The 14,830-nt window shown below is 57.5% G+C and overlaps 1 protein-coding gene across 1 annotated transcript in view; it reads right to left on the bottom strand.

The window, feature by feature from the left end:
* ASS1 (argininosuccinate synthase 1) overlaps positions 1 to 14,830 on the bottom strand; it is a gene marked incomplete at its 5' end in the record, with an annotated part of 39,564 nt that overhangs the window by 17,243 nt on the left and 7,491 nt on the right. The window contains 3 exons of the mRNA XM_008048622.1: positions 5,871 to 5,935; positions 6,474 to 6,558; positions 9,052 to 9,142. Coding sequence (XP_008046813.1) covers positions 5,871 to 5,935; positions 6,474 to 6,558; positions 9,052 to 9,142 — 241 coding nt within the window. The remainder of the gene's footprint in view (positions 1 to 5,870; positions 5,936 to 6,473; positions 6,559 to 9,051; positions 9,143 to 14,830) is intronic.

The raw sequence follows: 14,830 nt of genomic DNA, 5'->3' as shown, positions 1-14,830 counted from the left end.
TTCTGCCTCAGCTTTCCAAGTAGTCGGAACTATAGGCGCACACTACCATGCCCACCTAAGTTTTGATTTATTGTAGAGATGAGGTCTCGCCAAGTTGCCCGGGCCTGTCTCGAACCCATGGGCTCAGGCCATCCGCTCGCCTTGGCCTCCCAAAGTGCTAGGGTTACAGGCTGAGCCACTGAGCCCAGCCTGCAGTCTTTTAACTCCAGGGCTCAATGATCCTCTCATCTCAGCCTCTCAAGTAGCTGGGACTACATAAGTGCACACAACCACACCTGGCTAATTTTTACAAATTTTTTGTAGAGACCAGGTCTTGCTATGTTGCCTAGGTTGGTCTCGAATTCTCGGCCTCAAGCAATCCTCCTGCCTTGGCCTTCCAAAGTACTTGGGATGACAGGTGCAAGCCACCACGCCCAGCTGCTGCTCTTCTGTTCTAATGTCCTCTGAGATCTACCTCAAAGATCGTTTCGGTGTGCCATGCACACTGATGATGGTTTAGTCTCTAGAACATTCTAGGCTACAGTGTTACCTCCCATCAGTGTGGAATGGGGTGAACACAGTGGGGGGGGGGTTGTTCAGGGCTCAGGAAGAGCTAGGACTTGTCCAAGGTCCCCGGCTACTGGCCTACCACAGGTGTCCCCCGGGACCATGAGACACCTGTGGTGTGGGAAGCAGAGGGCGGCTGAGCCCGCCTCCCCCTAAGGCCTCACCCCCAGCCTCATGGCTGCAACCCTCCAAGGCAGCTCAGGGCAACAGAGAACCCTGCAACCACAGAACACACCGCACAATTAATATTCCTGCCCCTTTCCTTGGAAGGTGTTAAAGTTAATTGTGGTTGATCAAAAGGCTTGTTTTTAGGTTGCCGCTGGCGTGTGAGTGTGTACGTGCATCTTCCCTCTCTTCTCTCCATGGGGGCAGGGAGTACAGATGATTTCTGTGTATTTCTTCTGGAAAAAAATGACTTTAAAAAAATCAGTGACAGAAACCTGATGCTAAAAGACTGTGGATTTGGGGCTTTTGACAGTCGGCATATAAACCACTGCGCAAAGAGAAGGAAGAAATGACAGCTGAGCCTCTGTGTCGCCGCGGAAGAGACAACAGACTTCTCTGGAGTGACACGCAAGCCGCTCCAGTGTCTATTTTCATCTCCCCGTGTTTACAGGAAAAAGACAGAGGTGTCAGCAGTTCTCTGCGGAGCAACTTCAATCACACCATAATTACTGCCAAGAAGGGGGGGTAGCAGGGCGAGGAGTCGGGGGTGGCCAGGGTGGGAGGAGAGTGGACCACGCCAGAAGAGGTGGGGACCAGGCAGCCGCTGTGGCGTGAATTCTTCTGTCCCCAAGGCAATGGGATCTCTCACCCCAGCTGGGGGACAAGGGTAGGGCACCTGGACGCTGTCCTTTGGGAAAGCAGCATCCAGAGGGACTTTGAAAGACCAGGGGAAGGGAGGCTGGCTGGAGCCTAGGGGCTCCCCTCTTAGGTACCAGGGCCAAGGCAAGAGGCAGTTGCCATGGTGATGGGAGGCCTGGCAGGGTGGAACTCCAGTCACCCTCTATGCTGCTGGTGCCTGGTAGGCCCATCCCGGGCATCAGGATGGGTCTCTCTTTTTTCTTTGAGTCAAGGTGTCACTCTGTCACCCAGGCTGGAGTGCAGTGGCATAATTGCAGCTCACCACAGCCTTGACTTGCTGGGCTCAGGGGATCCTCCCATCTCAGCCTCCTGAATAGCTGGGATTATAGGTGTGTGCCACCACGCCTGGCTAACTTTTTTTTTTTTTTGTAGAGACATGGTCTCGCTATGTTGCCCAGACTGGTCTTGAAATCCTGGGCCCAAGCAATCCTCCCGCTTTGACCTCCTAGAGTTCTAGGGTTAAGGTGTGAGCCACTATGTTGGCCTGTCAGGGTGGGCCTCTGAGGCTGGCCATCCAGGCCTCTGGGATTGAAAACCCCTTTACTTTGCAGGTCTCCCTTTCCTCTCCATCTGGAACATTCTATGTGAGGACAGCCTCTGGGAGGGCTGGACAGGTGGGCGGGCGGCAGCCCTTGTCCCTTCTTGGCTGGAAAGCAAAGAGGAGGAGAGACAGGAGGGAGTGTGGGTGAGAGACAAGGAGGGTGAAGGAGAGAAGGAAGAAGGGGAGAGACGGACGCAGGGAGTCCGCAGAGGGCGGAGGACAGGAAGGGAGGCGAGAGGAGGAGACAGGTCAGGCAGCAGCAGGCAGGGCTGGGAGGAGAGGAAAGGTGAGCACAAGGACATGCCTGCTCCTTCCCATCCCTCCTGCCGGCCTGGCCCCCTTCCCTCCCCACTGATTTCATTTACTCACTTAATTAGCCCCCCTCCGGAGTTAAAAAGATAATGTGATAATGACATGTGAACAGCCATCACACAGAGAAAGCACCTCCATCTGCAGCACCCTTGGCCCCGGTCCCTGACCCCACGGCCCTTGGCACCGCCACTGACCAGGCCACCCCAGACCCGGGGCACGGGTACTGCCCAGTCCCCGAGCGCTCCACCCCCCGAGGGAGAAAAATCAGCCCTTTTAACGAATTTCAATTACGAGCTTGGTAAAATCAATACAAATGACATTTCCCCCTTGTACCAAGATACGGACAACAGCATCTTCCGGCTCTGCCCTCAGTACAATGGACGATTAACAGCTTCTCCCGTGACTATACACTTAATAAAAATCGCATCCCAGGGGAATCCACAACACGCTCATTTATTGTCTCCGCTGTTTCCCTCTCACAGAGAAATATTTGGAGTGGAGAAATGAAAACAAGACACCACCCTAGAATTACCAAGCAACCATCTTCCCTCGCCCCCAACCCAAGCAAGAAAACAGGCGAGTTAGAACTTCTGGAGACAGATGAAGCGGTCTCCTAATCTGGCCTCTCCTTTGACAACTGGAGTTCCAGAGAGGGAAAGCAACTTTTCTAAGGTCACATAGTCAGTTCTTGGAGTAAGAATCTTGATTTTCTTCCCCAAACACTATACAATGCTAAATTCTCAGCCTTTAGGGACAGCCCGTCCCACCGCCCCCAGGTACACACACAATACCTGGGCAGGGTGAAGATGGCTCCGGGAGCCTCTCCCTTGGTGCTAAGGAGCCACGGGGGTGGCCACAGACTGTCGATCTCATGGCTCTGACCTCCATGGGGACCAGGCCCAGTGCTGAGAACACGGTGTCAAGCCTGCCACCCAGACACACTGGGGTCGAGAGCTCTCTGCCTTCAATCTGCACGAGAACCCCTTTCACACACCAAGGAGTTGAGGCTCAGGGAGGCCGAGTTGCTCTCCTAGTGGTGATGGAGCCAAGACTGGGATCCAGGCCTGGCTCGAAAACCTAGTCTGGCTGCTCCGGTGACAACTGGAGCCTCAGCTCTTCGGGTCTCTGGGGGCTCAGCCCCCATGCGACCCAACCCACCAGCTGACAGGCCGCCGGGGCCCTCCTACTCTTCACCACCGTCCCTGGAATGCTCTTGCTCTACCCTCTCCATTCCACATCCTGCCAGTTGAAGCCACCCTGCTGCCACCTCCTCTGTGATGTCTTCCCAGAATAGCACAGTCCAGGCCTTCATCACTGCCTCCTTCCCGTCACTCTTAGTTGACTCCTTCCTCCACCCAGCAGGATGCTATTTCAGAGAGGCCTCAGGCCAGACCTTATCTTTCCAACAAGGGATGGCAATTAATTTTCAGCACTCATGCCAATCCTGATCGATTGGTAGTGTCTGCCAGCACTGCACACTAGGCTGTCGTCTGGAGTCAACAGGATAGTGCCATCACTGATTGGTGATGCCTGCCAAGGATGCAGGAAGGGCATGACAGGTGCAACCCTGGACATCACTGAGCCAAACTGGCAGCTGCCAGAAGGTGAAGGCTGTCCTTGTCCTCACCTAGAACCTCCTGGGAACTGACTGCCATTTATGGAGCACTTTCATAACACCCGTTCCTGCCATTCTAAGGAGGTTTGAATCCAGATCTGTCCTACTCCAGGCTCCAACTCTCGGCCCCTCTTCCCTGCACCTACCACACGCTCCCCCCGCCTCCGTGCCTCTCTCGGCCCAAGTGCCAGTTCTGGTCCTGCCACCAGCCTGCCTGAGACTTTGAACAAGCCCTCTCCCACCTGGAGCCTTGGTTTCCCTATCTGTAAAATGAGGTGCTGGTCCCTGGCTCCCCAAGGTCCCTCCCAGCTCTGCCTTACATTGTGCTGGTTCCCAAGGGCAGGTGGAGACAAAGGGACATCTAATCAGCCGTTAATACAGGGAAGAGACAAAGGCACCCAGGATAAAAGGAACAGCTAATTAGTAACATTGTTCTCGCAAGGTCTTGCAGGAGAGTTTCAATTAGGTTGTTTCTCACTGATAATGGCTGTGGCAAGGAGGAAAAAGTCCCAGAAAGGCGCAGCTCTGCCACATCAGCCCTGCTCTCCTCCCCAGACCTTTTGAGGTCAATTCAAACAGGTTGGAGCCACAAGGTGCCAGCCATCCCCACACACACCACATTGCACCTGGGGAACCTGAGGCCCAGAGATGACAAGTCCAAGGCCATTGGGTGGGGGGGCAAACTTGGGACAACAAACTTGGACCCCCAAGCCACTACCTTTACCTTTCTCTCTTTTTTTTTTTTTTTTGAGTTGGGATCTCTCTCTGTCACCCAGGCTGGAGTTCAGTGGCATGATCACAGCTCACTGCAGCCTCGACCGCCTGGGTTCTCAGGCAATCCATGAGCCTCAGCCTTCTAAGTAGCTGGGACTATAGGCTCATGCCACTACACAAGCTAATTCTTTTTAATTGATTGTAGAGACGAGGTCTTGCTGTGTTGTCCAGGTTGGTCTCAAACTCCTGGACTCAGGCGATCCTCTCGCTTTGGCCTCCCAGAATGTTGGGATTACAGGCGTGAGCCACTGCACCCGGCCACCTCCATCCTTTTCTAACAGTGATATCTGGGGACCAGATCTCTTTGGATTTTCAAATCTTAGTAAAAATGTGCTGAAGGCCTACAGCTATAACTTGGCTTGATTTTATTTGTCTTTTCAAATCAGTCCTAAGCAAGAGAGCTGAACACCTGCCAAGACAGGGAACCCTGAGCACATGGCAGGTATTGAAGATTCAGGTGCCCGATTCAGGGACCCTGCTGAAACCTCTCCCTCTTAGAGCTAGAGGCCTCTCCAAAAAAACACAACATTGTTTTATCACATGCTGGCAGACCCTCAGGGACACAAGAACCCTTTGTTGTATGAATGGGGAAACCGAGTCTGGAGAGCAGGTGTGGTGGAGATGACGTCAGATGGCTGACAAAGAGAATCGCTGGCTCTGGTTACACTTGCTTGGGACCAACTGCCCTGTCCTGGGGCCTGGCCAGAGGTGGACTGGGAAGCCTGGAGGCCAGCCCGGAGGAAGCCGAGGCAACAGCCACGACTTCCTGAGGCAGAACCCGTCCCTGGAGAAAGGGGATAGGCCCTTAGGGCTGTGGCTGGCTCACACCACTGCTGCAGCCCACAGCGCCCACCCTGGCAAGATTCCCACCCTGCCTGGTCCGCACCCTCAATGTGGCCTTAATGACCACGAAATCGGCCCTGCATGGTCTGCCTCCGGAACCGGCCGACCCGCCTGGGACACAAGAAACCCTGACCTCCAGGCCTGGCCCTGGCCTCCCCTCCCCTCCGAGCCTCCCTGGACCCTCCCAGCCCTTGGCATGGTTCTTCTCATAATACTCTAGGAAGTCAAGGGCAGAGAGACCGTCATCCTCACGTCACAGGAGGGAAATTGCAGGTTGGCGGGTGAAAGGACTCACCCAAGGTCACCCACAAAGGTCTCGGGGCTCCCTGGGTTTGCCAGGCGCTGAGGCAGGCCCCGGGGCCCGAGAGGACTAACCTCGGGACTTCATTCCGATGAAGCGGTTCTCCACGATGTCAATGCGGCCCACGCCATGCTTGCCCCTGTGGGAAGAGCGGGTCTGCTGGGTCCCAGCACACAAGACTTGGGGTCAGGTGCCACCCACCCGGCAGGGCTCTAGGCAAAAGGCTGCGCCCATCTGACCCATGCATTGGGCTCCATCTCCAGGGCCAAGACTCACGGGGCATCTGAGTCAGGCCACTCGGTCCAAATGCCCACCATATAGGCGGGGAAACGGGACCAGAGAAGGGACTGCCCAGGTCATACCACTTGCTCCTTCTGTCACCTCTGTCCTGGGGCACCAGCACTCATCACCGTTCCTCTTTCCTTCCACCCTGGCCTCTGATCCAGAGGGGGCATGGTAGCCAACCAGGGGCTGTCAACTTCTGAGGCTGAGGGGCTTCAATGAGGACCACGGGGACTCTCCTGCCAAGCCAGTCCCCTTGGTCCAGAAGACGGTGCCTGCGGGGCTAGGACACAGCCTGTCCCCTCACCCCTAACCCTCAGCTGTGACCATCAGCCACGCGGTCCAGGCCAGGGCTTGCCCCAGGCGGCGGCTCCCGGGGGGCCACGGGCACTCACGCAATGTCATTCAGGTACATGAACAGCTCCAAGGAGGTGCGGTGGGTGGTGCCGTCCTTGACGTTGGTCACCTTCACAGGAACCCCTAGGGCGGGAGGCGAGGGCAGTGGGCCTCGGGCTGGCTCCACGGAGGAGTCTGCGCCCGCCCCCCCGCCCTCTCCCTCCGCCCGCAACGCCTTAAATGAATGTGACAGATATGGACTCCGAATGACTCCTTCAAAAGCCCAGTGCAGGTTGAGGCCTGCTGTGGGGAGAGAGGGGGCGAGAAAGCCCCCCAGAATGAAAGGGAAAACGCAATAAAAACTCTCTCCCCCACCCTCCCATTCTCTGCGCCCCTTTTGCATTTAGGGCCTGTGAAATTGGAACCAGGCCCTGAACTAATTGAATTTCACGCTCCACCATTGTCTTACGCAGGGAGTACCTTCTGTCCCACCAGCCACCCGGGGGCCGCCAGGCCGAGGTGCACGCACACACACTCACACGCACACACGGCCCCCTGCCGCGTCTGCCAGGCGGATCCCGCGCCCCGACCCTGCACCCCAGACCCGCAAGCAGCCATCTGATTGATGGGGTGACCCGGCGCCCGCTCCAGCAGGCAAGGTGGCGGCGGCGGCCCTGAATCCCCAGGAGTAGGGTCCCGGGTGGCGGGAGGGCAGGGCCAAGTCTCTGTCTGTGTGTGTGTGTGTGTGTGTGTGTGTGTGTGTGTGTGTGTAGAGGCGTGGGGGGGGCAATGGGTGGGTTCGGGGTTGACTCTGAATAGCAAAGGGCACTTTCTCTAGCGGTGTGAAATGAGCAATAAATGTATTAGGGACTAACAAGAGAGATGAAACAGTGACAAAGAAAAGCTGTTCAAAGTTGGCGACTAATCCCCACCCATCTGCCCAGCTCATTACCATGGGGCGAGCCATCGGGTGCCAATCAGGCCTCAATAGCGGCTTTCGAGTCTTTATTAAGCCAGGCGCCGCTCGGAGGGGCTTCCCTCAAGGCGCTGTCAGCCTGGCCATTCTTAACCCCCATTTCCAGGGGTTTTATAACTTGGTTGTAAATTGCTATTAAATGTAAGTCTGCCCAATAATGAACCTTAAGCCCCTCTCGCCACCCCCGCCTCTCCCTCTTCCCTCCCTCCCCGGCCCTATTATGGGCCTTCGCTGCCGCCGGGGCCTCGGATGGGGCCTGCCCGGGAGAAGAGGTGACATTGTTGGTGCTGCTGCCGGAGAAAGCCTCTTAGCCTTTAAAATAGTTAGTAATTAGATTAAAACTTCAAATAAATTAACTAGAGAGTGAATGGGCACCAGTCAGAGGAGGGGTTCTCCCCTCTGTTTTTCTTTCTTCCAGACAGTCCCCACATCGTGACAATGGGTCACATTTCTCCTCCAGCTCAGCCCGCGGGCCGCCCTGTTCCTCGAGGAAGGGCTGCCCTGTGCTGGGGACCCTCCGCCACCTCCCACCCCCCCCACGCCCCGCTCTCCCCGCGCCTGGGGGCCCCACGCAGGGAGCCAGGGGGTGCTGCCTAGGTTGGTCCCACCATCTTCACCCTGGGGACCAAGGCTTCTTGGGCCCCTGCGTGACTGGGCACTCAGGGCTTGGGGCAGGCGGAGGGGAGTGAGGAAGGCGCCCACCGGCTCGGCCAGGTTCTCGGTGGGTTACTAAAGCACTCCCCACTGCCCAGAAGATCACGTCCGTGGCCCGTTTCATAGGCGAGAGTGCCCAAGGCCCCAAGGGGTGAAGCTGCTGCCAGGGTCACACCAGCGGGGGGTGGGGAAGGTCCAAGTCTCTGCTCCCCCTGCTGGCCTCAGAGCTGGGGGCCCTCTCCCTGGAGTCCCTCTCCCACGGCCCCTCCACTCCAGTGTGGGCAACTGCTTTGTGGATGGGCCCGGGCCTGGGATGTTCTCGTGCCCCCTCAGCTCCTCCAGCTCTTACCCAACACCGCCTCCTCCAGGAAGCCTCCCTGATCGCTGTGGCCTCCTGGAAAGGTGCTCTCCTCAGGCCCCCGAGCTCATGCCTTGCCTTCCCCTACTCCTTCCAGGGCAAGAACTGCCCATCTGCCAAGCTCGGGTGCCTGGCCTGCAAACATCCAATGTGGACAGCAGCAAGGATGGGAGGGGAGGGGGCGATCAGGACCTGCCCCCGCCACCACGGGGAGCGAGGGGCTGCGACTTGGAACTCAGGTCTGGGGAACTGAGGCGTCGAGTGCAGCACTCAGAACGACCTCAGGCTTTCCACGTGGGGGCCAGAGGGCCCCTCAAGCCAGCTGCCAAGAGCGCCTTCTGGTGCCAGGGCCGGGGGCTGGCCGCTCCCCAACAGACCTCATTCTACACTTTTATCCCCAGTTTACAGATGAGGACGCTGAGGCCCAGGAAAGCTGAGTGGCTGCTTGGAGACTAAAACGCTCTCTCCACACCTGGTGCCCAGGAACCGGTGTTTGGGGGCACCCAGGGCATTGTCCTCCAAGCCTGGGGGCTTCCGGGCTCCCCTTGTCCAGGGAAGGGGCCACGGAACCCTTGAAGCCCCTGCCTGAGAGGGCCTAGGTTCCTGGGCAGGTGGGGACAGGGGAGAGTCCCGACAGGAGGGCACATACCTTTCTTGAACTCGATCTCCAGGATGTCAGGGGCGTCTGGGGCTTTGGCCGGGTCCTGGGTCTTTGTGTAGAGACCTGGGGGTGCTTGGTTCTGACAAAGGACAGCAAGAGGGGGGAGGATGACACGCCAGGCCCCAGATACTCTGCACCCCACCTCCTGGGGGGTCTGCAACCCCCTTCTCTCTCCAGAACCCGGCAGGGTCTGGCAAGGCCCCCCACCCCAGCCCAGAGCCAGCCCCGCTTGCCGGGGGCCCAAGAAACAAAGGGCTCGAGAAATCAGACAATTTTTCCCCTCAACTTGATCTCATCTTTTCCTTCGACGCCCCCACAGCTGGAGGTAGAATAGCGGGAGAGGAACAAGTCAGGCAGGAAAAAGTGCGACTTTGGCGGCGCGGGCGGCGGCGCTCCGAGGGCTTCCCGGGAGTGGGCACGCACACGCTCCCGGCAGCGGGAATTGGGGTTTATTCTGCACTGACCGCAAAGCTAATGACTGCGCGTGACCCCAGCAGGTGCTCTGGCGAGCCGAGCCGTCCCCGGGGTCCCCGAGGTTAATACTCACAGGGAGAAAAGAGAAGAGCAAAGCGAAAACCCATCTGAAAACACATCAGCCTTTATGTATATTTTCTCTTGGGCGTGTTGGAAAATGGGCCTCTCGTCTGGATGCGGCCCATCGTGGAGGCGCTGCCGGCTGCCGGGAACCCTCGAGATGCCCTCCCTCCTCCGCAGCCCCAGCTTTCCGGGGACGTCCTGCGAACCACCTCACGGCCCCTCACGTTTGTGCTTTCAAAGCCCTGCCGACATTCGCATGCCACTCTCCTTTTCTTTTGTTAAATACAGAGATGAGGTCGAGCCATGTTGCCCAAGCCAGTCTCCAACTCCTGGGCTCAAACAATCCTCCCATCTTGGCCTCCCAAAGGCACACACCACCAAGCCCAGCTAATTTGTGTAGAGACGAGGTCTCACTATGTTGGTCTCAAACTCCCGGCTGGTCTCAAACTCCCGGGCTCAAGCGATCCTCCTGCCTCGGGCTCCCAAAGTGCTGGGATGACAGGCGTGAGCTGCTGCACTTGGCCACATGTCATTGGCCATCTGCAGCATCTTTCGAATTCTCAGCAGTTTTGTTCGGTAAGGTCACACACTGTGCCCCCGTCTACGGATGGAGACATGGCAGCTGAGCAGGACAGACTGTTCCTGCCACTGGGAGTTCTGGGTGGATGTGGACAATGTCTGACTTATTCCCAGCACCCAGCACAGGGCAGTGACCCCCCACAAGGCCCTCATCAAATGTGTGTTGGACTCTAGGTGGTGGAAAATACCCCCCAGGCCAGGATCAACACCTCAGGCTGCAGGGCCTTCATTCCCTTAAGCCTCAGGGTCCTGATCTGTAACATGGGGGCGATGATACCCGCCCTTGACTATTTTGCCATTTAAGCTTACAGACAGTTTTTATGTATCTATCTGAGTCAGAGTCTCACTTCTATTGCTTAGGCTGGAGTGCAGTAGCACATTCACAATCCACTGTACCCCTGATGCCCTGGGCTCAGGTGATCCTCCTGCCTCAGCCTCCAGAGTACCTGGGACTACAGGCATGGGCCACCACATCTGGCTGATTTTTAAAATTTTTTTGTAAAGATGAGGTCTCACTATGCTGCCCAGACTGGTCTTGAACTCCTGGGTTCAAGTAATCCTTCTTCCTCAGCCTCTCAAAGTGCTGGGATTACAGGTGTGAGCCACCATGTCCGACTTTTATTTTATTTTTTTTGAGTCCAAGTCTCACTCTGTCGCCCAGGCTGGAGTGCAGGGGCACGCTCATGGCCACCCTGACATCGACCTACTGGGCTCCCGCGAGCCTTCTGCCTCAGGCTTCCAAGTAGCTGGAACTACAGGCGCGTGCTACCACACCCGGTTAATTTTTGATGTATTGTAGAGACAAGGTCTCGCCAAGTTGCCTGGGATGGTCTCAAACCCGTGGGCTCAGACAATCCTCGCGCCTTGGCCACCCAAAGTGCTGGGATTACAGGCTAAGCCACCAAGCCCGGCCAACCTTTTTTCTCTTTTAAAGGACATAAACCCACACAAGAAAATGCCGGGGAAGACCTGGTGCAAACTGTACCGCCTTTTCCTCTTCCTTCTGCTGCTGTCTGCGAGGGGAGGGCCGCAGGAGAGCCTGGGATGCTCAATTGCAGTCACTTTGCCCGCAGGCGCTTCACTAGGGTGACCAGCCACCCCGGTTTCCCTGGGTTTAGCACTGAAAGTCTCCTGTCCCCAAAACCTCTCAATTCTGGGCAAACCGGATGGTGGATCCTTCTAGGCCAACCTCTGAGCTCATGCAGGATCCTGAGGCACATGACCCCCGCCCTGCCTCCAGAGTGCTGTGTGATGTGGGGCCAGCTGCCACCCCTCACCAGTTTCCATTTGTAGGGTGGGAACGAGATCCCAGAACTGATCTTAAAGCCAGAGTCCTAGGGCAACCCCTTCGGGTCCCCTCCTGCTGTGGGAGCTTCTCTGTCCTCTCAATAAATCCTGCTTTCTAAGAAAAGCCAGAGTCTGGCCAGGCGCGGTGGCTTAAAAAAAAAAAGGCAAACCCCAGGAGGTAGGAGGGGTCCTTAAGGCCCCCAGCCTGACACTTCCATTGACCAGAGGGAAACCGAAGCTGAGAGGCAGCTTGTCCAAGACATGCTTCAGGGGCCTGGGCTGAGGACTACTCCCCCACCCCATGCTGGCTCCCAGCTGCCACAGTAACCTGGACTGAGGAACAGGTGAGGCCAGTAGCTGGAGCCAGCTGGCATCATAGCCACGGGCCCAGCAGGCATCACTGGGTCCTGCAGACCGCTGCGTCCCCCAGGCACAGACGGGCCCAGGGTCCATCCTCAGCTAAAAGGTACCATGAACCGGCGCTGACCTTGGGCCAACCACCTGACTCCACAACCCCATCTGCACCTTCCCAGGACTCCCCCCAGCCCGGGCCTAACTTCTTCGGGGGTACAGGTGTGACGACCTGATCTTCCCAGCTTCCCACTTCCACCTGCGCTGGATCTGCCAGACTGTCAACCCTTTCCAGTGTGCTTGTCACTCTGTCTCCACCACACTTGCCAACAGAGTCCCAAACCATAGTCCCAAACCCAAGTGGAGACGGACAGCGTGGGCACCGGGTGAGAAAGAGAAGACGGGAAGACCTTCCACTCGGCGGCGGAAGTCAGAGGCAAACCGTCAGCCCTGATTCAATAAAATAACCAAATAGAAAGAAAAGGACATTTGCTTTGCATCCCAAGGTGGCTAGGGCGCCTGCCACTTCTTTTACTCTCCCTCCTAAAAGCCCAGTTCAGATGACAAATAGTTTGTTGGCGAGTATCAATGCCATCTATTTATCCATCCCAGCGGGAGGGCTCACTTCCAATGTCATCTGGGGGGGCGGGGAGGGAAGAGAGGGAAGAAAAAGAGCGGGGGAGAGAGAGTCGGGTGGGGGCGGGCGGAGAGGGCGAAAGAAAGCATGAAACAGGGCCCAGAGAAGGAGAAATTGGAAGCAAATGGCCCATGAACGAAACCATGATGTAGGGGCATGATCGATGCTGCAAATGGTTTATTCATCCATCAGGTATGGCGGGCCGGCGGCTGAATGAACTCTTTCACTGTGGGCCGTATGAAGTTAAAGCAAGTAAATTTCTATCTTTCTTCGCATTAGCTGCATCATTGCCCTTCAATCAGCTCTCACGGAGGCAGAAAATGGTTCCGCCATCTGCCTTCAAGCCCTCCCTTCCGCAGGTCTCGGGTTTTGGGGGGGGAGAGGGGGAGGGGCACGGGTTCCCCAGGCTTCGTCCCCGCCCTGCCAGCTCCTCTCAGGGGGCTCGGGGGCTGCTCAAGAGACCCCGCGATCCAGGGTGGAGCCCAGCACAAAGTGAAGTCTGGAGTGGCCCGCGTGGCTGGGGTAGACGCCCCGCCCGGAGTGGCCAGACCCAGGGTGGCATGGCCTGGTCCCAGGCCTCTCAGCGGGAATGATGGTTCCCCTGGAGCCACGGCCAGCTCAGCCCAGCCTTCCCTGCTGGATGACAGGAGCCCCCAAGTGGGCCTTGGCCCCTTCCTCCCGAAAGGATCTTAGCCAGCCTGAGGAGGGCGTGGGGCGGGACCCCCAGCAGTAGACGCCCCAGGAGGGAGGTGCTGTGGTTTCCCACAGGAGGCTCAGAGGGGTTGGGAGACTTGCCTGGGGTTTTCACAGCAGTAAGAAAAGGTGAGATTTAGACTCGGGTGACAGAATCCTTAATAGAGATACTTCGTAGGCCGGGCATGGTGGCTCATGCCTGTAATCTCAGTACTTTGGGAGGCCGAAGTGGGAGGATCTCTTGAGCCCAGGAGTTTGTCACCAGTCTGGGCAACACAGGGAGACCTCATCTCTACAAAAAAATTGTAAAAATTGGCCGGGTGTGGTGGTACACGCCTGCAGTCCCAGCTACTCAGGAGGCTAAGACAGGAGGATCGCCTGAGCCCAGGAGGTGGAGACTGTGGTGAGCTGTGATAATGCCACTGTACTTCAGCCTGGGTGACACAGTGAGACCCCGAATTAAAAAAGAAAAAGAAAAAAAAAGGTGCTCTGTAGCACTGGTTTCTACATTCAATGTCCTCGCCAGACAGGAGGTGTGAGAGGGGACAGAGGGACAGAATCTGCCCACGGTGACACAGTAAGCTGCACCAGGCCTCGACCAGGCCCCTCCAGCACTGCCAGGCAGACGATCTCCCCTCTGGCCTCAGTATGCCCCCAAGTCCTGAGGTGTCCTGTCCTCTCTGACAAGGAGGCTGCTTGGAGAGCGGTGGGTGCGGGGAGTAGCTTCCCGGCATGCCTGGGAGGACACCCTGCCTGGAAGCCACTCTGCAGGCCCAGCTTCCCACCTCCCTTGGTGCTGACTGACTGGCTAATTAGGGGTGGCTGGCCTGAGTGTCATGAGGTCAGCAGAGCATGAACTGGAAAAACCTGTGGCCAGCAGGCGGCAGCCTCATGGGGCCATCAGCCCCCAGGGGACAAGGGTGCCCCTCTGCTGAGTGACAAGTTTGGATCAGGCAGGGAGAGGGGCCGTGGGCCAGGGAGCCACAGATGCTGGGGTCGGGGGAGGCACCAGCCTGTGCTGTCCCCTCCCCGAGCAGCTGGCCCCCTGGGGTGGGCTACTCACTGCTCTGGGCCTCTGTTTCCCCACCCCTAAAGCAAAGATGCTCACAGCCAGCACCCTGGGAAATTAAACAAGGAAAACACTACCCCCGCCTGGACCCCAGAAACGGTGGCTGGCATGTGTTCTATTACTGCCAATGCTGACCAAGTGTTAGGGTCGGACGCTGCCTGGGTCCTGGGGGGAACCATCGTGGGGCCCTGGGCGGGGTTCTGGCATCCCTCCAACCTCCCCCAAACTCCCCGGGCACCCTCTCCTCCAGCCGGTCTTCGTGGATATCCTAGAACCAGCTGCCAAGTGCACCCCACCCCCAAACCAGCCGCCCCGGGGTGTGGGGCTGCGTTGGGGAACAGAGACACATTCCCTCAGGGACAAAGAGCTTTCTCTCTTCCCATGATAGATTTGGCCCTGCCTCCCCCACCTCCCACGGTGGGCAGGGGCAGACACAAAGAGCCCCCCAACCCCTGGGAGAGAAACCCTAAACTTCAAACGGGGCTGAGGGCCCAGCCTGGCCAGCTGGGGACAGCGGATCGGGGTGGCCCAGACAGACGGGTCCTGAGGCTCCAAGGCTCTAATCTGCACCCGCACCCCCCCATCGAGGCAGCAGCCACTCGGCCTGGGAGCTG

The sequence above is a fragment of the Carlito syrichta genome, unplaced genomic scaffold (genome assembly GCF_000164805.1).
Source record: "Carlito syrichta isolate Samal-C Ts95f unplaced genomic scaffold, Tarsius_syrichta-2.0.1 Scaffold126442, whole genome shotgun sequence".
Lineage (NCBI taxonomy): Eukaryota > Metazoa > Chordata > Mammalia > Primates > Tarsiidae > Carlito > Carlito syrichta.
Note: the sequence above shows the minus strand (reverse complement) of the source record. Positions and strands in the feature narration are given on the sequence as shown.